The 21267-nt window shown below is 39.5% G+C and overlaps 1 protein-coding gene across 4 annotated transcripts; it reads right to left on the bottom strand.

The window, feature by feature from the left end:
* Positions 1-1761: 1761 nt before the first annotated feature.
* On the bottom strand, positions 1762-17693 carry rspry1 (ring finger and SPRY domain containing 1). Of its 4 annotated transcripts, none has more exons than XM_065956711.1 (15): positions 17557-17693; positions 16215-16834; positions 14052-14104; positions 11962-12074; positions 10319-10445; positions 9795-9853; positions 8808-8874; positions 7650-7781; positions 7414-7529; positions 7153-7296; positions 6945-7056; positions 6521-6623; positions 6198-6350; positions 4399-4503; positions 1762-4203 (listed from the first exon to the last, which is right to left on the bottom strand). In XM_065956711.1, exons 2-15 carry the CDS (start codon positions 16610-16612, stop codon positions 4107-4109), a joined length of 1779 nt encoding a protein of 592 aa, XP_065812783.1. In that variant the 5' UTR covers positions 16613-16834; positions 17557-17693; the 3' UTR covers positions 1762-4106. The 4 variants fall into 4 exon arrangements, with proteins under 4 accessions (XP_065812783.1, XP_020494785.1, XP_020494784.1 ...); XM_020639129.3 differs by having other exon boundaries at positions 17553-17692; XM_020639128.3 differs by having other exon boundaries at positions 17502-17653.
* Positions 17694-21267: the final 3574 nt, after the last annotated feature.

Raw genomic sequence — 21267 nt, 5'->3', positions numbered from 1 at the left:
CATATGAAAAACCATCAGAGACTCTAAATCAGAATATCTCTGTTACACCTACTTGTACTTGCAAAAACTGTAGCAGAATCAGAAGTATATTTTCTTAAAAATACATGAATTTACACACTGAAGACAAGAAATAGATTCTTAAGATGTGTTTTTTTAAGATTATTAATTTGATTAAATGAATTGCAATGGGGAAAAACAATAAACTAGAGGGGGGCATTTTTGTATAAATTACATTATTAAAGTAAGAGCTGGACCTACTGCAACTTTAATCACATGCACAACGCTGCTGCAATTTACAAAAGCCTCACCAACAAGTGAAACTGCATTAATGTTGTCAAAGAGCGTTACTGTCTGTAAAGCTTTGCTGTATTTAGGCTTAGCCTTGTCCGGAATATCACATGAAAGAGTGTTTTATGAACAGACCCAAGATGGGGCGGAAGAAAATACAAACACGTGATTCTGCTCGTTAGAAGTATTGGCTTAACATCTTTGGTTAAGTTTTATTTACGAAAACAGAAAAATGTTTAGCAATGTTGTTCAACTATACGATGATTGTCACTGCAGGTAGCCGATTGTTTGACCAATTCGATCGGCATTTGAAACGTTATATCCAAAGAATCCCAGCTTAAACAATTGCATTTTATCTAAATAAATATAAAGTAGCATAGGCCTACTTTTTTATTGGATTTAGCTTCAACCTAGAAATAGATCTACGGTGTGCAAATATTGTTTAGCTACGACCACGGTTCATGAGTTATTAGCCCAAACATATAAACAAAGTTATTAGTCCCACTGTAACTGTAAAGAAAAAAATAGCAAATGTAACATGCTTGTGGGAGGTCTTTTGAACTCTAACACTTTAACACCAGGTAATGCACTCACCTCCATGTGTCACATTTTGCCTCTGTTGTCAGTTACCATGGAGATCAAATAGCGCACTAGAACAGTGTATCACGTCATATTCATAGTCCTATATATGGCAAGCCGTTCAGGAAATTAATATATTGAATGAAACTTTGAATATATGGAATGAAACTTTGAATATATTGAATGAAACTTTTAATATATTAAATGAAACTGAATATATGGAATGAAACTTTGAATATATTGAATGAAACTGAATATATTGAATGAAACTTTGAATATATGGAATGAAACTTTGAAGAGCTTTATTTTTATGGCCAAATCAAATCATTGTGACAACAAGCTGCTTAAATATAAAAAGTGTGTCTTTAATACAGACGTCCTAAAACAAAGTAAATCTATATTATGTATGTTTATAAACAGAAGTTTAGACATGCTGGTCAGAAAGAATATTCCTTCTACACCCTTTTCCTCAGATATCACTTTGTTCAATATTCTGTGTTTCAAAAACAGAATAAGGCAACACACACGGATTACAGTTAAGTGCAATGACAGTATCCCACTTACAGAACAGCCACACAGCTAGTGATCTAACAAGAAAGGAAGGCAGATTTCCCCTAAAATTACAGTGAATAATATAATTTATAATAATACTATACCCTTTATTGGGTTAAATCTTGTTGTCATTATCTTCCTGTTGTTTCATTCAAATTTAGTTAACAATCAAGTCTTCAAAAGGTACCAGCTGTCATTATGGTTGAAATTTAACGATTAGTCTGGTTAGATACATTTTTAATGTAAGAGCTACATATTTTGTTTAAGACGTGTTTCAGTAAAAATGACCACAGAGTGAGAGTTAATAGATTATGACTCAGAAATGAAATCTCATACAAAATATTTACATGTACATACATTTATTACAAATATCACAATCCAGGAAACAACAATTCTCCAATCAATCACATCTTTAGGAACTTTGGGGCAAAAGTCCTTTATAGATGTTTTTTAATTCGACGTACTCTTTACACTCCTGAATCTCCAACCGTAGAATTTTCTCTCCCCTGCATGTTTAAGGTGCTCCAGGAAATACAAGATAGCAAACAGTGACCCGACCAGTCTTTAGTCCTGCTGAGAGATGCATTTTGTCTTTTAGAAATCATTCTAATATAGGCTGGATGATTCAACAGATCCTGTTCATGCATTTCAGTTGAGAAGTAACTCTTTCGTAAACAACCTGACTAAAAACAAACAAAAAAAAAGAAATCAAACATTGAAGTGTCATATAGTCTGAAATGTCATTGGATTTCTTTAAATTATACAAATAGAGACTTTCTTGAACCAGCATCTCTCAAATGTCCTTTTTGTCACGGAATATTAATGTCAGCCAACCCAGAGATGCTTCAAGCAAAGCAAGTGACAGAAAGAGAGCGAGAGAGCGTAAACATGAGGCTCCGATGAAGACACGGGGTGAAAGATGGAGAAATGGCAATCTGAGAGCACAGAGATTTTCTGTTACATAAAAGCACAAATAGGAGAACCACATTGATCTCAGCCTGAACCAGGGAGTTGCATATCCATCTGACAAAACAGTTTGGACAAGATCACCTCTGATCTGAAAACAACACACCCCACAACACTGCTCTGATCTGTAGCAACATTAGCATTATTTTGATTCTGCACTGAAGTGAACACTCTCTAGGTCATGTTGCCATTGTTGTGAGCAGTTTCTCATAACGTATGATGAATATTTCAATTCCAAATCAGACCCAAAATAACATGAACAATGACTCTGAGGGTACTTAGTAAACAGGTATTTAAAAAATTCAACATTTCACATTTCTCTTCAACCATTTACTTATCTGCGAATACAACACTGCCATCAATCAACAAACCCTGAAATACCTCTCAACCAAGATTTTTTTGTAACCATTAGTTGGCCTTCATTATTAACACAAAAATAAATCACAGCATGTGGAGCGAACATGATCGTCTTGATACAGACGGCTGAATTTGTCACGACAGAAGAACTGAGCCACACTCAAAGGCATGCTGTATCACAATTTGTTGCCACCAATAAAGAAATCCAAGAAATTGTTGGATAAAACGCAATTGTAGACAACTTCCTAATTGACTCTTCAACTGTGCATAATATTTCTGGGGGAATAATAAGAAGATGTCCGTTCCAGAATAACCGTCTGTTAGTCATAATCTCTGTGTTTATTTGTCGTGGTTGTTTCCATACATGACTGAGGCCGAGGCAACATCAACACAACTGAGCAAAGACAATAACGCACAAGAAGCAGCAGGGTCAGCAAGTGCTGAAAATCAAAAGATCAAATACAGATTCAAGTATTTCACATTTAACTTGTTTTAAAAATATAATTGCGTCCTCAACGCTCTCAGTCGTTAGACAGCTGAATCCATTTTTAACGTTTACTTTTGTAAACTCTATCATAAAACTGAAACGGAGGAATAATTGTAAAACTTTTGAGCTTTCCAACAGCGACAGCAAATCTGATATTTCACCTAAAGGTGTCTTTAATGATGAAGGCAAATCCTGTCAGTGCATGATTGAATAGTTGAGACAGTGAAGCAGACTGATGAACAGCTGTTGGTAAAACCTTAAGAGAAGAGAATGAAACTGCTACTTTGAGAATGCCATGATTTGCATTTCTATACCCACAACATGATATTGAAAAACATCTCAGATTACTCTGTACCTTTTATTTAATACTGTACTACAAGCCGTGCTCTTTTCTGCTACCTGGCCCGTTCAGATCTGCAGATAACTGTGATTGGATTAAGTAGTAGTAGCCCTGGGCTGAAAGGGTGTCTGATAACTCTACATAGGTGGATTGCAGATGAGAGGTTGGTTCTGTCCTTTTCTGGTTGGCTCCTCACTTCTGATTTTTTTTCCTACAGAAAACATACAGAGTACAAAGTTGACGATTCTTCGCCCAGCTTCTGCTTCGAGTCGTCAGAAGGATACAAAAGAGGAGATGTTGGTAAATGAAATAAAGCTCCCAGGGGTCCAGCTGTAGTTTAAATTCCCCTCCTCTTGACTCGTTCCTCTCTCCACCTCTCCATCGTCACCTCCTCTTACCAGAATGAACAGTTCTGGTCTCATCACAACACTGTGGCACCATCTGTGCAGCTCTGTTGGGCGAGAGGGGATGAGAGAGGGAGGAGGAGGCTGTAGGGCTCGTGTGTCTCGCCTCACTGGAGGAGGAGCAGGGAGTGTGTCAGGACACATGTGCAATAAGTCTGACACGGGTCTGGATGTCCTGGCGGCACAGGGGGCACGTCTCTAACTGTAAGGCACACTCCATACACATACCACTACAAGAAGATGGAGGGGAGACACATAAGGAAGATTTTATTATTAATTCACAGAAAAGGCCAGATACAAGTGAACAAGTGATTCTACTGACCTCAATCAAAGATGTAAAAATAGTTTTACAGTCAGTATTTTTGTGCAGTCTGAATGGTTTTGTACATTTAATCTCTTTTCGTTGACAACAGATGCACACTTACCCATGTCCACAGGGCCGCAGCTCCGTGTCAGCCATGACGTCACAACACAGCGTGCAGCAGTTGTCTCTGATGCTAACCTGCTTTAGTAAGGCCAGACGCCGGTGTCTGGAAAACACAAACACACACGCATAATCAAACAAACAAAGACACACAAAGAAGATGATGTTTCCTTTTATGCACATTGGATTTTTTTTACACATATTATTACACCTGTATCTAACTTTGTCACACTTTTCTATCATGTAAACCAGTGCTTTCCAAAGTGTGGGCCGCAGCCCCCTGGTGGGCCTTGTGGGTACTGCAGATGGGCCGCGAAAAGCCCTCCACCAAGTATAAAAATAAAAGAAATATCATAATTATGATGATTTACCATGGGTCAACCCTTTGAGTGATTAGTAAGGACTGTCATGACTATTCATGGACATAGTGTTTAGTAAACATTGGTGTCTCTCTTGCCATAATATCATTTTGTCATGTCCAATAATTTACCCTAACTGAAAGTGATAGCTGTAGGCAAAACTTTGATTTCATAACGGGCCCCCGGAGTAATTTTGTATATCAAAGTGGGCCGCTGCAGTTTAAAGTTTTGGAAAGGCTGACGTAAACAATTTATTTTATGTGTAGACAAACAAAATCTGCAGCAGGCGTCTGTTTTTTGTTTTAATTTTTTCTAACATTGAGTGTGCATAACCGTTAACTGGCACACAAAAAAGCCCTAACTGTGAGATTTCAATGTGAGGCTGGCAGACAATTTTCCTCATATGGTGAGCTACCTTCAAAAATCACCTTATTTAGCCTTACTAACATATGCACTCCTGAAAATGTTTAGAAAATTGAACACAGGCTGCCCTGAAACCTTTCTGAGAAAGTTGTTCACACATACACCACACAGAGGGAGACTATCCATGTATGATTTGGGGGGGGGGGGTTGCATATCTCAGGAGGCTGGATTTAACTTGGAGTGGGAAGACCAGACTGACATTTCAGAAACTCCATCGACCTACACCCACTCGCCTGCAGTAACTTTACCCAAAAATTTCCTGCAGAAAATGACATTTGTGTCTGCGTGTGTTTTCACATGCAGCTCATCCTGAATAGTTTCAGGTAATGTGCAGACTTAATTAATACCCTAGGGCAATCTAAGGTTGCTACCAAGATTTATTTTATATATTTTTTTCCCCCAACACAGCTTGTCTAATAAGCCATGACCACACTCTGTGCAATCCATAAAATTCTTAAAGGGTTCTGTCTTCAGTTATTTTGCTGAAGATAGCTCCGGTCTCAACTTAGTCGGACACAAACCCCTTAGCTTAGTGCTCACACATTCATAAAAAGAGTGAGGTGGGCATTTGTGACATCTCCTCTATGGATTTTGGTTTGGTTTGGTAATGGACTGTTGCCAATGTTCTTGTGCAATTTAGACAATTTAGAGGAGTTGGCTTGCAAAAATAGAAATTACCCAATATTGGGTGCCTAGGACTTATATTTTTGTTGCCATGGTATTGAAACAGATATCAATATCAGTAGAATTTTACTCGTATCATATCAAAATTCAGGCATCAACTATGAACTGCATTGAACAGAGTAAAACATTTTTTACAGAGCTTCTTTAATGTAGGCAACACTTGAATGAGTAATGAAAACGGTCTCTGTACACTGGAGAGACCCAAAAAATGAGTCACGTTTGTATCACCCCACAACCTGTGTGTTTAATATTCAGCAGAATCACAAGTAAAATTTTCAGCGTTCAATGTGTTTTATTAAACATTGGCACAGAAATGTCCAGATGTGTTGCTCACCTGGGTAGGATGATCTTCTCACTGGGCAGAAGTGAAGCAAAGTCATTGAATGTGCTGAACTTTACAGAGGGAGGGTGACGGAAAGGCTTGGCCCCAAAGTTAAACTCGCACTGCTGGTATGACATGAAGCTGGCTGCTGCAAAGAAACCAGACCTGAGAGAGCAGGGGGGAAAAAGGAGGTTATTAGAGAAACAGAGGTACCATGAGAGAGAAGATGGATATCCACAGGAGAGCAAGAAGGAGGGAGGGACAGAAAGAAAAACAAGGACATGAGGGAGACTGAAGGCGGAAACAAAGTATGGTGACTCTATGTGTGGACTCACGTTGCTGAGGAGAACACCTGTTTCTCTGGTGGCAGCTGATGTCCGTTCAGATAGAAGATCATCTGCTTCTTGCTGAGGTCCAACAGGAAGCCGATTGCATCTCCTAAACAGGACACGAATCAACACACGCAGAATTAAGACTTGTTAAACTGTTATTGTTATCCTCCTGTGTGGGAGGGAAACCGAATCACAGCCTGAATGCTGGCGTGAGCAGCAGTGTGTAGGTGCTTTAATCACAAACCCGCCAAGGGGCACTGAGAACAATGATCAATTTCTAAATAGACCAGTCTGACATTTTAAGAGCTGTGCCCCCCCTTCTCTATTGTTCAATCTGACAAATGTTTAAAAATGTCCTTGACGTGATTGATTAACAAATAAAAACAAAATGCTTTTACAAAGTCATGACTGTGCGTGTAGTGCGTACCCTCCTTCCAGCAGGGGTGAGAGTGAGGTTTACTGCGAGCGTTGTACCAGATGAGCTGCCTGCAGCCATCGTACGCACACGAGTATTCATCATCTCCAATCCCATAACCCTCCTGCAACACACACAAACACAACATGTTTAATTGTGTGAAACAGTAAAAAAAAGAAAGTTCAAACACTGAATGGGTCGAGGCAGTGAGGATGAGTACATGGTTGAGAAACTTGCTGTCCTTGGTGGCCCATCCGATCTGCATCACGCCCGAAGTAATGACCGTCACCTCGTAGTACCAAACGCCTGAATCCACGCAGAATGTGCAACGTACACTCTCAAAGGAGGACGCATCACATCGTGCCTTAGGCGGGGAGAGAAAACATACATTACTTATTCAGATTTTATACACACAAAAAAAAAACTTGATTCTTTATGTTGGAAAAAGAAAGTTTTGCTAAATATGTCAGTCCTCACTGACCTCTAGTCCAGTAGGGGAGATCTTGAGGTACTCGCTGACGTCGTTGCTGTTGAGCATGGCGTTGATATTTGTGAGGTTGACCTTTTCGTAGGTGAACTGACGCCCCTCCTTTAAGACTAAACAAAAGACAACAGAAGAATCATCCTCAAACTTTCTTTTCTTATGTGACTCATCCACAAATTAAAGCAACTTGAGAAAACGTTGTGATCCAACAGACACGCAGACCGTTAACTCACACAGGTTGTCGAGGCTCCACTGTGAGCAGAACCCCACCTGCCTCTTGAGGTAGTCGATCTGCTCAGCCCACGACTCCAGGACAGCAAGCCGATTGCTGATACACGACTCAGACACCGTTAGTTTGTTCTCACCTAGGGGCAAGAAAATGTACCACGCACATGTGTGATAAAACAACTAAAGTCTTAGTTAATAAACCTCTAGCACAGAAACAGTGACTACAGGGAACATGTTGTTTAAACGCTATTTCAAATATTCCAAACAAACATTACAGAAAATACTCAAACAGCTTAATCAAAGCTGAATGTCTCAGCTGCATAACGGATAAAAGCAGGAGTGGCGAGTTTTAATCTTGAGTATTAACATGCCTCAGAGTAGTGTTGTAGTTGAGACCACACTAACCAGGACCAGGACATACCCGAGACCAGAGTGCTCAGAGACTGAGACAAGACCAAGACATTTAGAGATCAAACCCGAGTAAAGACCAAGGCAGGACGAGACCAAAATAATAAGAATAATAATAATAAGCTTTTTTTATATAGCAGTTTTCAAAACAGGGTTACAATGTGCTTCACAAAAAATAAAATAGAGAAATGTGAGGAAGGCAATAAAGACCAAAACTAAAACCATAAATATCACAGACACAAGTTAATGATTTTTCTAAAGGGGCGTGTCATTCACTTAGAGCGTAACACCGGGAAGGTTGCAGCCGTAACCAGGGCATAAAAATCTAATTATGAATTAATTTAAGAAAGACGCATTTTACTTCTAATGATGGTAATGACGTGGAAAAATAGCCTATCGGTGGTGGTCTTGATTTAAAACCCGGAGTCGGCCCAGTCTGAAACTGAGACAAGACTGAATAAAAATGCTTTGGATCCCAAAACGAGACCTTCAAAAAGTGGTCTCGAGACCAAGACCGAGTTCAAGTATTACAACACTACTTCAGAGCAACCTGTTTACTTTCCATATACTGTATTTGTCTGTAAATAAAAAGGAAACACTGTTGTCCCTGTGTAACAGTGTCATATTTGATACTCAAAAGAAAACTACCATCAGCGGAGTAGAACTAAACTTCCTGTTTGTTTTCATAAAGAAGTCACCAGTTTTCAGCTGTCTCACAAAGAATTGTAATATGAACTTGTCTTTAAATGACTTACTGGTCTGGGAGAACTTCTCCAAAGCGATGAGAGCAAACAGCATGACGGTGGGGTGCGCCTCAGAGCTCTGCATGGAGATTCACAGAAAAGACAGAGAGGACATAGTTTTGGGGTTGAGCTGTTTTTAAGGATTTGTTTTTCTGGCTCAGACAAAAAAAAAAATAACAGTTCATATACTTTCATTGAATGATGCCTTCCATTATTTATTAGCAGAAACTCTGCTTCTGTTGACAGATGGTAGATGAATAAAATGTTTTCTATTTGAGAGCCTCGTCAGGGTTGAACATGAACTTCACTTCACTCTCAGTTTACTTTTCAGGACAAACTTTACCAAGAAAATCCACCTACACACATCTGTTAGCTTAGGTATGATTTAAAGTCCCCGGATATCATGCATCTACAAATAATATTACTGTTTATCCTCTTGTTTATTTTGAGTCTCTCACATAGCTTCTTGCAACTTCCACATGCGCTGAAAAGTAGAAGCTGCATAGTAGAAGTGTAGCAGTGCTTTCCAATATTCACTTTAGATCAGTATGAAAGATTGTCTTGTCGCTCTGACAGCGGGTTAGAAAACACTTATTTTCTTTTCCTTTTGATAATTAACTTGAACTTTCTGACAAGTAGAAGTGATTGATGTGTAAAAAGCAGATACTTGGCTACTCTTTCCACCCCTAAATTTATAGAGTATTTAATCTGATCATTTCCTAATACTTTTTACTTTTAAGGATCAAGAAGTCATCATTGCCAATAATATGAATAAGCAACAGGTGGATAAGTAGCGCTTTTACTATCTGAAAATGTAGGTTAATATATTTTTTAAGAACGATGAGTACAATTAGAAAGGTGGTTATTAATTAAAGGGAAGAACTGAATGAAGCAGGATTAAAAAAAATGTCTTTCCTAGGGTTTCAGTTTTGAAACAACCTTTGAAAGAAAAAAGGATTCTTTGTTGTTATGTGTGTGTGTTTGTGTGCATTTACCCACCAAGCTCTCCAACAAGTACTCGAGGGTCCCAGGACTCAACAATCCAATACTGGCCGGACCTTCAACAAAAAGGGGAAAAAGACAAAAGTTAGACAGCTGTAAAAGATCTTTTCCAAAAACATGTCCCAAGAAAATTATTTTTGGAAAATGTCTTTGCTTATTAACAGCAAAGAAACTCAAATATATAATCTCCTGTAACACTGTTTTAAAGGAATCTAAAATATCACCCTACTGACACTTCGATCTCGTTGCTTTCACTTGATGTCTTATTTTGTTAATCATTAAGAAACTTAATTACAACTAAACTAATCTGAGTATGCACTTTGCCACCAGACTACTTATGAAGACATAAAACCAAACCTCCATGATTACACATCACTCTGGGGAGTGCAGTCAAACAAGGAAAATTATCCCCAGAAGGGTTTAAGTCTGTCAATATCTTCAAGATAGCAAGCGAGTATCATGGAAGTAAAGAGGAGACCGGATAGGACTAGAAATCTTGAGTGTGAAAAAGAGGACTTTACCAGCCAGTTTCTCTGCCAGGCATCCGAGCACAGCTGTAGTGTTTCTGTGTTTAGCAGGGTTCAGAGCGTCCTGTCGTGCTAGAGATGAACTCAAACTCAACATGTCAGAGAGTTTCTGCAGAGCATCCTGGAGAGAGGAGACAAAGCAGTATGTTTTATTAAAGGTCTCACACACACAGACACACACAGCCACGGGGATGTGGATTTCAAGCTTTACATTTTAAACATGTGAAGTAAGTCTAGGTTTTCTGTTGAAAACTGTAGAAAGTCCAAACAGTTAAGAATGTCTCAGTACGCTCTGTCCTCAGGTCCCTTTTGACAGGGAAGCAGGGGGTCCTTAACAGATTTTATTTGTTACAATACGGGGAGGGGGAATGTGGGAAAGCAGAGACGAAAAGAAAAAGAAAAAACTTTTGGAGCTTAACACCCGTCTTGAACTTTTCTATATGTCGTCATGTCACAACTGCTAATCAAAAAGGGTTTTATAGCTCGTATGTTATGATCAACACAAAGCAGTACTTTTTAAGTGTGAGGTGATATTATATGGTATTCAAGATAAGGCCTTACAGATTGCATTTTGGGCAACAGGGCCTTCACTAAGCTGTGGGCAGCTGTGGCTCAGTTGGTAGAGTCAAGGGTTCGATCCCCAGCTGGGCAACATGTGTGCATTCTTATTGATTATGCGACGGCGTAATGTTGGTGTCCCAGTCGTGAATTCACATTTCACGTTTCGGAAGCACGGCACAGCGGGATCTCCACATGCACAAACACACACAGCACTGCATTTCCCCACTGGCTCGGCTCATCCCGCATCGTCCCTGTAACGCCTCTGTTACTACCGCCAAAGACAGTTCAGAGGGAGGATCACTTCGTCTCGCCCTTTCCGCAACATTCATATTTAAGGCGGAACATCACATTGAGGTAAATAGCGCGCCTTAAAGAACTGCCTAAATAGGACTGAAAGAAAAGCTTTTATTGCTTCCAGCATCATTATGTAACATTCAGCCAATTTCCATCATGTAAATGTGTATCCACACGATACCTGCGATGTGGACTGCTGTTGTTTGTTCATCATCAGATAAAGACCAAAATAAGTTGATTTGAATTCCAGGTTGCATCATTGTAAAATCTCAAAGGGGCCTGAGGGCTTATGCAAGGCACTGTAAGCTGATAATCCACCTCTATAAAAGTCTTTAGTATCCACTGGAGGTTAGTCCAACATTCTGGTCGTCACAATAACACAATTTTAATCTCTGATGCGTTACTTATATTTAAAAAGAGACTCGATAACAATTTAAATTATGCAGCAAAAGACAAAAATCCTCTGCCAGCTAAACATGATTATACTTCTTTAAATACCAAACTGCTAACAATGCTTGATAAGAAAAGTGACAGGACATGTCCCGATATATTTGTATGTGTGTGAATCGGCAGCCTGCTAAATGTCAGTGACTGAGTGTGTGCTGTCCTGAGGTGTAACAAACTGGGCGAATTTAAATGAATAAAACATATTTGTGACAGAAAAGTTCAACACAGAGAAGAAGACAAAGCTTCAGTCATAAAGAGGGACCAACATGGATTAGGTTAAAGTGGAAGGATATCAGAAATGTGTCGCCTTAAGTACACACACGTAAGACACTTACCTTGGTCGGCAGGGGACACTCATCCAATAGAAGGGTGATCACTGCGGGGCCAAGCGGATCGTCTAATGGGATCACTCGGATCAACGACTGGACGACCTCTAGCCAACCATCATCTGAGGGAGAAGAAAGGAAGAGACTGATTCAATTAAGGTGACTCTTGTAATAAATCCTGCAACAAAAAACAACTCTTCCAAAATACATCATGAGTAAATATACAGTCCCCTTGACTATGAGAATCACAAGCAAAACAAACACTAAAACATCCACTTCCTGTCCATTAGATGACTCAGTGAGAAAATTTCTCGATCTCGATCACTAATGAGAGCGCCGGCCAACTGCCTGATGAATAATGCAACATCAGTCATAGCATGTGTCGCACAGAAAATGACTGACTTGCTGCTTGGCTACCTTCAGGGTTTAGTATCTGCAAGCTAATACACAACTTGGCTGTTGTAAGGCCACAACACCACGCCATGTGAGCGACAAACACCATATGTGACTAACACCTGTCAGTTAGTGCCAAAGTAATAATTTATTCATATTTAATAGTATATACTTGATCCCAGAAGGGAAATGCAGGTTTACACTTTGTTATTGAGAGACATGCTGCTCACACATGCAGGCCTAAACACAAAATACACTCAACTCAAATACATGCATCGATGCAGATGTTACAGAATCGATATGGCTGTACTCGGGAAGTGAAAAGTAGTAACAAACACATGATGTCTGCAGTGTAAGCTTCATGTCCCCGCTCGTCATACAAGGTCAGAATGTGTGTCATAGTAATATGGAAACTTAGCAACAGACAGAGAGAGGGTGGTTTATTGAAGCTTTCTCCAGTTTGACATAAGCAGCCTATTTTGTACCTCATTCAAACCCACAAATCTTTGTGTGCTAAAAATATTTAAAAAATCTGCTAATCCAAGAACAGAGCAGAACAAACAAACACTTTCAAAATGAGCTTACTGTTCGACACCACATGTTTTAAATGTTTAATTGTACTTATATATAATGGATAGAAGGGTTTGAGTGAGTTGTCAAAAGATGGCTTCATATCAATAATCAGAGAAAAAAAGACAGCGACTGTCTGCGGCTTGGAAAGTTACGGCACTATCCCTGCCTCAGCAGTTTACGGAAACACTCCACAAGCTCAGCCCGAGGGGAACGAGACGTCATATTCACAAAAGACCTGTTTCTAATTCCTGGAACTTTTCATCAGTCGGAAGAAACGATAAATCCTCTGCATAATTTATGAGATGTCCAAACTGCGCAGCTTCATTCCAGGGCGCAGTTTAGTTTCAGCATGAGGAAAATGTAATCTCAACACTAAATCTAAACATGTCTTAATCAGTCCCTGAAAATGCTGATTAGACTGTAAACTAATTATTTTTTTGACAAAACTGTTTTTCTACTTCAGAGGGAAAATATATTATTATGGTAGAAGCTACGAGACGTATGCAATCCTCTGAAAAATCACAGTTGAAATGTCATGACCTGCTATTCTGTTTTCTTGGAGACCGGGCCTCATTGATTACTTTACAAAAACACAAGATAATATCCTTATTCACGGATCATGTTTTTTGGGATGAAATGCTTTCTGTTTCCCATATGATTTCCTCTAGATGCTTTAATTACGCTTGTGGAGTCACAAGTTTCCTAAAGGACAGATTGTTTACTTGATGCTGATATCTCTAAAGTTACTGTCCAGACTTGAAGCTCTGAGTACTGAGGGAGTGTCTGTGAGTGTCTGTGTTTACAACACTAATGCAGAAGACTTTGCAGAGGAGGCTAGTGGGAAACGCTGGTTGGGAGTGGCAACAGAATGAATACCACAGTTGAGACCAGGACAGAGGAAAGGCCAGTTTGACAAAAGGAAATACTTTGTTTATGTTAGATTGATGCTATGAAATAATGGCAATCTGTCAGCCATGGTAAGAGATCACGTCTGACTATTTCCCACTTAACTGATCTTGTTTAAAAAGGAACTTTTTAACAGGAAAAAAACACCAACACCAGCATTTCATTTTGCCGAGTTCTGTTTGTGTGTAATCCACAAAAGTGCAAACGTGTTTTTAGTTTTTCCTTACCTGTCTCTGCCATCTCATGCAGAGTGATCATGGAGTAAGGGGGCTCTTGGTCACTGAAAAACAAAACAGAGAAGTGAAAAAGCCGGTTCACAGGTGTTTCGTACTTAGCAAACACAAATCCAAGAATTTACGACACTGTGATTACTGTGTCTGGAATAACAGAAACAAATACCTTTGTGTGTTTCTGTGATTTCACTACAGGCCAGAGACAGTGTTGTCCCATGAACAGGTTAAGACATGCATGTAATACATTGGGATACAGTGTTTTTGATGATGCTGCTATATGTTACGTATCATTGCTCAAACCAAGCTGAAGACTGCTTTTGTTTTGACAGCCATAACGTCAGATCCTCAGGTTTCCAAACACAGTTAACTAAATACTGAAACAGCTTTTTTTCATTTATATGTCATACTGTGATCAAATTCTTGGAAATCGCTGTGAAATAAAGATGCCACACTCAGCAGCATAGCTCTCAGAGAATGATAACTCAGAAGAATAAATGGTAAAGTGATTTGAGCTTGTATAGCGCTTCTCTAATCTTCTGTCTACTCAAAGTGCTTTTACACCACATGTCACACCTACACATTCACACACTGATGGAGGTTGCTATGTAAAGTGTCAATCAGAAGTAACTAATCCCAATCATACACACTCATACGCCGGCAACAAATCAGCGGGAGCAACTAGGTCAGTGTCAGGGTGAAATGTCTTGACCAAGGACACATCGGACATATGTGGCTGTAGGAGCTGGGGATCAAACCCCCAACCTTCCCGGTTGAGAGGCGACCGACTCTACCAACTGAGCCACAGCCGCCCCAAATGAAGTAAAAGTGTTCAACATCAACCTGGAAAAAAATTAAATCTTGCTACATCATTACAGCAAGTCATCTCAACGCTTAGAGGAAACATAACCCAGAGTACAGGGAACTGACTTGCACAAAATACAGTAAGCCACATGTGAATGGTAATAATATCTGTTGCAGCTGCGTGTAATACTTTATATCATTTAAGTCACATCTGTTGAGAATTAGCCAGGTCTATTCAGTCTGCTAGCTGTGTATCATCAATATGCAGACTATTTTGTAAACCGGTGGGTTAAATTCATTCAGTATCTGATGCTGTTGTGCGTCTTAAAATCCCTGGCTATGCTTTTTAAAACCAAAGCGAAACAGAAAACATGAAAAGGTTGGATGACAAAGAAGACATGTGTTAAAGATGATGGAGGAGTTGTTTGTGAAGCTGTGTGACCTTGGTACTTTTGATCTGCAGTAAGACGTCAAAGACTGAAACGCTGGCACTAATGAGCTTGGATACATTTTTGATGACAAAGAAGTTTGAGGTCATTGCTGGTGTCAACAGGACAGGTGTGAAAAAAACAAAACAATCAACAGATCTCATAAAGCAAAGTATGATGAGCAGCTCTAACAACGTTCATTACAGCCGTCTCAACAAATCTGTAAATAATTCTAATAACCATAGACAAATTATAACACCTGTGTGATTTATTCCATGTGATAAGAGAAATACTCAAAGGCTCTTTTTAAGCATAAATAACAGTATACTAACACTTGATGAAATGCGTTCAGAACCTATCATAAAGTTGTGTGTAGCTATAGGGACGTAGTTTATTAAACACCGTTTTTGAGGAGCTTCTCCTATGAAGACAAGTTATATTGTAACTTGTTGGACTTTGTTTTCATTCATCATCTGCCAATAAAAGTCGCCTCCAGCTATGAGCGCCCACATAAGGAATCATTGGTTAGTCAAAGAGTTTAATTAACACTTTCATCTACTTTGACATTATTCTGTGAAACGTGTTGCTAAGAACTCTGCACAAAAAGCTTCACAGTGCTGTTTATTTGAGAAGAAAAGCGACACTTTACTTAGTCATCCCAAAGGCGTGACTCGACTTTGTAGACAAACGAGCCCCGCATGTGATATTTGTCTATTTGTGACAGAAAAACATCCTCAAGTCATTCTACTTCTGAAAGACATCTATTCTAATTGGAGGGTGCATGAGTTTTACCAAGCTGCTAATTTGAAGTGAGAGATCAGCTCATGGCATTTGACTAAAACACTGTCATAACAGATACCACTATTTAAACTGTAGAGTATAAGTTTAAAAGCTGTAATGTAAATATCATAACTTGCATCAAACTTACTTGTCTACAAGTGTCCTGATTACAGCCAATGTGTCCAGCACCAGACCATCCACATTCTGCTTCTTCCGCCTTGGCTCATGGGGCCCTCTCCCTCTTCGTGGGGGCCTTACTGGGTCCCTGGGCCGACTGCTTCGGGCCTCTCCAGCTTCAACACCTGCGCCTGTACCATGGTCAACCCGCCTAGCTTGTCCTCGGGTTGCTCTTGATGAACCATGGTGATGGTCCTCCAAGTCACTATCCTCCCTGCACACACAGCTGTTACCCATTGTTCCAGTGCTGGAGACGACACTAGCGAGGGTCTCCCAGAATGGAGGAAGGGAGTTTGAGGAGGAAAGGAAGAGCAGTACCCGTGCAAGGTTCCTGCAGGCACAGTAAGTGATCCAGGCAGCTACTATCATATCATTTGGAGAGCGTGGTTTTTGGGGATTCTTATCCCAGAGGGTTGGGTGGGGTCAGCGTATATTAACATACTGTTCCCAAGCCGAGATCTAGTACTGGTTAAAGAGTTATAATAAAAGGCTTTTACAGGGACCAGGGAGAGTCCGATGATGCAGCAGGAAACTCTGTGAACATCATAGAGCTCAAGGCTCAGGTCCAGTTACCATCCACGACTCGCATAGCTGTGATAGAAACACAAACAGAGAAGAAAGAGTGAGGAAACTCTGCCCCCAAGGTGCATCTAATCAAGCTTCTTATTTTACTTTAAAACTATGACCATCGAAAAACTGCAAGCTGACTGAAGTGACTCATCTTAAGACACAAGTGTCTTAAAAACATGAAAACTGTAGTGAACTATCTTATTCATATGCCAGGCAAAGTAGCTTTTAGACAGTGACATGCTGTTTCACTATCATACCTTACTGTACGAACAGATATCTACAGAATATCAACAAAGAGAGTGTACAGTGTTAAATTGTTGAGACATTTTATCCCTGTTTACAAGAGTTTTTCAGTTAGCCGGCTAGCAAGCCAAGCTAGCCACCCACCAATCCAACGTTGTGACATTAGCAGTCTCAAAATTAGGACCTTTAAAGTGGCATTGTAGTTTCAGTGGTTTAAATATAACCTGAAAGCATACTTACGCGCTTCAGCATTAAAGACACGCAGTTCAACCCTGACCAAAGTAGTTATCAAAACAGGATGCTAACTAGCTAGCTAGGCTACGTTGAAGCTTACTCGCTAGCCGTTAGCTTTAGCCCTCTGGTCGGGCTGTCAGTCTGAACTACTCAGAGGAACTACACCCGGTACTCTCAGAACAACATCAATATGTCCCTTAACACACCTTACCTAAAGACTAAAAGAGCTAATTCATATGGCGGCTGGCTAACACCCTCTTACACACAGCTGGCTGCTCGCTTTCAGTTCCGTAGCGTCGGCAGCTCAGCGGCTGGTCATCATCAGCTGTGGAAGCGCAGGAGCGGCTGACGGAGCGGCAGACGGAGCGGCTGACGGAGCGGCTGACGGAGCGGCAAACGGAGCGGCTGACTGAGCGGCAGACGGAGCGGCTGACGGAGCGGCTGACGGAGGGACGGAGGAGGGTCTGTGTTCAATAAGCTTCAACATACAGCAGAGAGCGCGGTTTCTCAACTCTGGACTCTGGACGAAATAAACCTCTTACTGAAAGGAAAAAGTACAACCAGAAATACTAAATTCAAACTTTTATTTAGGCCAGTTCTCGAAAGGACATGAGGTTTACCCTCATTTCCAAAGCCGTCGAGTTTATAAGCATATTACTTGACTTGAATACACTTTAATGATTACCTCAATTACTTAAATAGCACCTTTAATTTAATTGCACTGCCTGTTATTTAATGTCTGTTTTTGATAACTCTGCACTATCTGCTTTTTTAAACATTGCTGTACAACAACACAACTTCAGAAGGTCAACACTTTTTTTATTTTTTATATTCAGGTCTAATTACAGATTTTTTTCCTCAACTGTTTATAGATTCTTGTTTAAATTACTCATATATTTTTATCCTTGCACGGGTTATGTACATTTCTTGTATAAGTCTATTTTTAATTGCACAGGGGGGGCGTCGGTTTTGTGGTTAATTTGTAACAAATGTTTCATGTCATGTATGTCTTTGTAACCTGCTACTGGATGCTTTGAATTTCCCTCGGGATCAATAAAGTATCTATCTATCTATCTATTAAGACAAGCAAAACAACAACAACAACAACAAACACTTATAATCAATTACAAAAACAACAGATAGATATCTTGTATGCACAATATAAACAAATAGCCTAACTACTTTTGTATTTTTTTTACAGTAGCCTAATGGTTCAAATATACATCAGTAAGTTATTTGAATTGTAGGCTATTGTTTTACTTTTTTGGAAGTTCTTTCAAGAACCCCCTCTTGGTGGCTCACAACCCACACTTTGGGAACTATTGGGTTGCTGAACTAGATTCAGTAAAAAAATAAGTAATACCTTGATAATTTATTCTGGGGAGAACCTTTTGGTTATTCTTCTGACTCTAAGTTGGGTAAAAGATGACTGATAAATTCTGATTCCACTAGTGCACTTATTAAATAGACTGAGGACGGCTTCAACCCTTTTTGTATTTCAGTTAGGCTACAGATACAGACTATTTGACTGCTTTCATTTGTCTGCTCATTACCCACTGCTTTTATAAATGACATTATACTTGTCATCAGATGTTGCAAAGCAAACCTTGTGAAATGTTGCAACACTGATCCGCACTGGTTCTTAGAAGGTATACATGAATGAATACATTAATTTAATTAAATATTTGAATGACCGTGACAGAAATGCACTTTTCCACACTTCATCTCAGAGAGTGGCCGTAATGCACCTTGACAGTTTTTTCTAACAATTAAACTATATGAAGAAAAAAAAACCTTCAGTTTCTTCTATTTTCAGATAAAACCAAAATGTCATCCATCATGATGATGAACCCAAAACTTGTTGAATCTATAAAAAAGTCACTGTTGTTGGGGCGCTGGTGGTGCAGTGGTTAGTGTGCGCGCCCCATGTATGGAGGCTGTCGTCTCAAGCGGGCGTTCCGGGTTCACATCCCACCTGTGACTTCCTTCCTGCATGTCATTCCCCACTCTCTCTCTCCCTGATTTCCAACTCTATCAACTGTCCTATCTCTCCATTAAAGGCACAAAAAGCCCTAAAAAAAAGTCACTGTTGTTTGTGTAAGCTATAACCTTAAAACTGCAACACATGACATTTGTTTGTGACAGAAAAAGGTTGTGTTAATTTCTTTTTACAAAACATAAAATGATATCAGATGAAAATGCATAAAGTAACAGCTGCTTTTTAATCCAAGAGTGCCAGCCTTAACACCTCAAACTAGGATGATACCACAATTGTGCATTTTCAGTAAATGTTAAATAAAGGAGCCTGGAAGACAATTTTCCAACTTTTATTTAATACTAAGCACAAAAGAATCACACAAACCCTGTGTTGTGTTGGAACAAAATAAGTGAAGAATCAATTTGCAATGAACTTGTAGGGACTTTTTCTCCAGTCCTCTACAGCTTCTTAAGATATGATGTAAAGGGAGAAATACAGATATAGAGATATCATTTTTATTCATCTGCACTGCCAGTGAGGTTTTTAAGAATCAGCTAACATCTATTAAAACAAACTACCGGTGGAAAGGGGAACCTTTGTGACTCCATGCAGCAGGATCCAGGTCCACGTTCCAGGCTGCAGTAGTCTTAAAATTCTGTATGAAATCACAAACATCTGAACTCCAAAATACATCGAGATGGTGTTGTTTATGGGACTATCAAATGGGACTGACAAGAACTTAATACTTGGTCTTGTTCTCCTTAAGCCAGTGAATGAACACCAACATGTCTTTCATTCTGTGGCAGAGTGGCAATTAATAACTGCTCTTCCTACCTAATGGTACAGGTTTCAACTCATCATGAAAAAAGAAGGATGTGCACAGGTATCCTATCATAAACACTGTTTTACTCTTTAATTTTTCAAATGTATGTTTCACAAGAGTCAAACACAGATGTCTCCGCAGTTTTTCCACAGACTCCGCCATAAACTCAGAGTGTTCTGTTAATTGGGACAGGGACTCGGTCTAGGGCTGTATTAAAGGAATGGTCCTGATACATCCCACTCTTTCCGAGTTGTTCGGAGAATCTTTGTGTTTTAGGAAAGTAGGCACATGGCGTGCTTTCAAAGGATGGAGGGAGGAGACCATAGTCACTTGATGTGGTGCGGTACAATAGATTCTGTGGCTTTGGCCATAGCCCAGACAGTCCATCCTTTCCTGCTGGAGTCATCATGCAGGAGAAAACTGGGTTACCAAGGTTGGCACAGGTTTTTCTGCTTTCTCTCTGTTGTTCTTGAGAGGTTGACATCATTGTAGTGCCTATGACAAAAATAAGAAATTCATATTAGAATTTAACAACAAAACAAAACAAAACAAAACAAAAATATATATATATATATATATATATATATATATATATAAACACAACGATAAAGAAAAGAACAAAATTAGAATGTGCTTGAAAAATCTTACAACGTTAAATCTAATGGTAATAATAAACATGATGACTGCTGCCTTTACGTGCTCCTTGGAAACATCGTACATACCAGCTGTTAGCTGCTTGCTACAGCTAATAGATGCATATATTAAAATGTACAACTACTAAAAATAAACAATAGCTTCTTTTGACTAAATATATAGCCTGTATAGCCTAAATTTCTACTGTCCATTGTTGACACTGTTTCCAAGCTTTCTCCGAATTTTTGCTTCCCCGAAATGTCTCCCAAACGTCACAATTCACGACTTTGGAGGCCATAACTCGATCATGCGATAAATAAGATATTTCCGAGGAGCACATGAAGGCAGCATTAGCACTGAGGTGCTAATTTTATGTTCGTCTACTTGGTTTAGGGCCTAACTAATGTACCAGTTGGCCTAAATAGCGTTAAGCCTCCAAATGTACTGTGTCAAAGTATAAATGACACTTTGCTGCTGCCACATTTTAATTAAGTTACCTCCAAATGCAGTTAATCAATAATTATCGACGTCCTATCATCTGCT

The sequence above is a fragment of the Labrus bergylta genome, chromosome 7, assembly GCF_963930695.1.
Source record: "Labrus bergylta chromosome 7, fLabBer1.1, whole genome shotgun sequence".
NCBI classification, from domain to species: Eukaryota; Metazoa; Chordata; class Actinopteri; order Labriformes; family Labridae; genus Labrus; species Labrus bergylta.
This window is presented reverse-complemented; position numbering and strand designations above follow the sequence as displayed.

Coding starts and splice junctions, on each gene's coding strand:
- rspry1 (XM_065956711.1), bottom strand. CDS start 16,612: ATGATAGTAGCTGCCTGGATCACTTACTGTGCCTGCAGGAACCTTGCA. Junction 7,057..7,152: donor ACAGCAAGTTTCTCAACCAT/GTACTCATCCTC, acceptor TGTGTGTTGCAG/GAGGGTTATGGGATTGGAGA. Junction 4,204..4,398: donor CTGCGGCCCTGTGGACATGG/GTAAGTGTGCAT, acceptor ATCTTCTTGTAG/TGGTATGTGTATGGAGTGTG.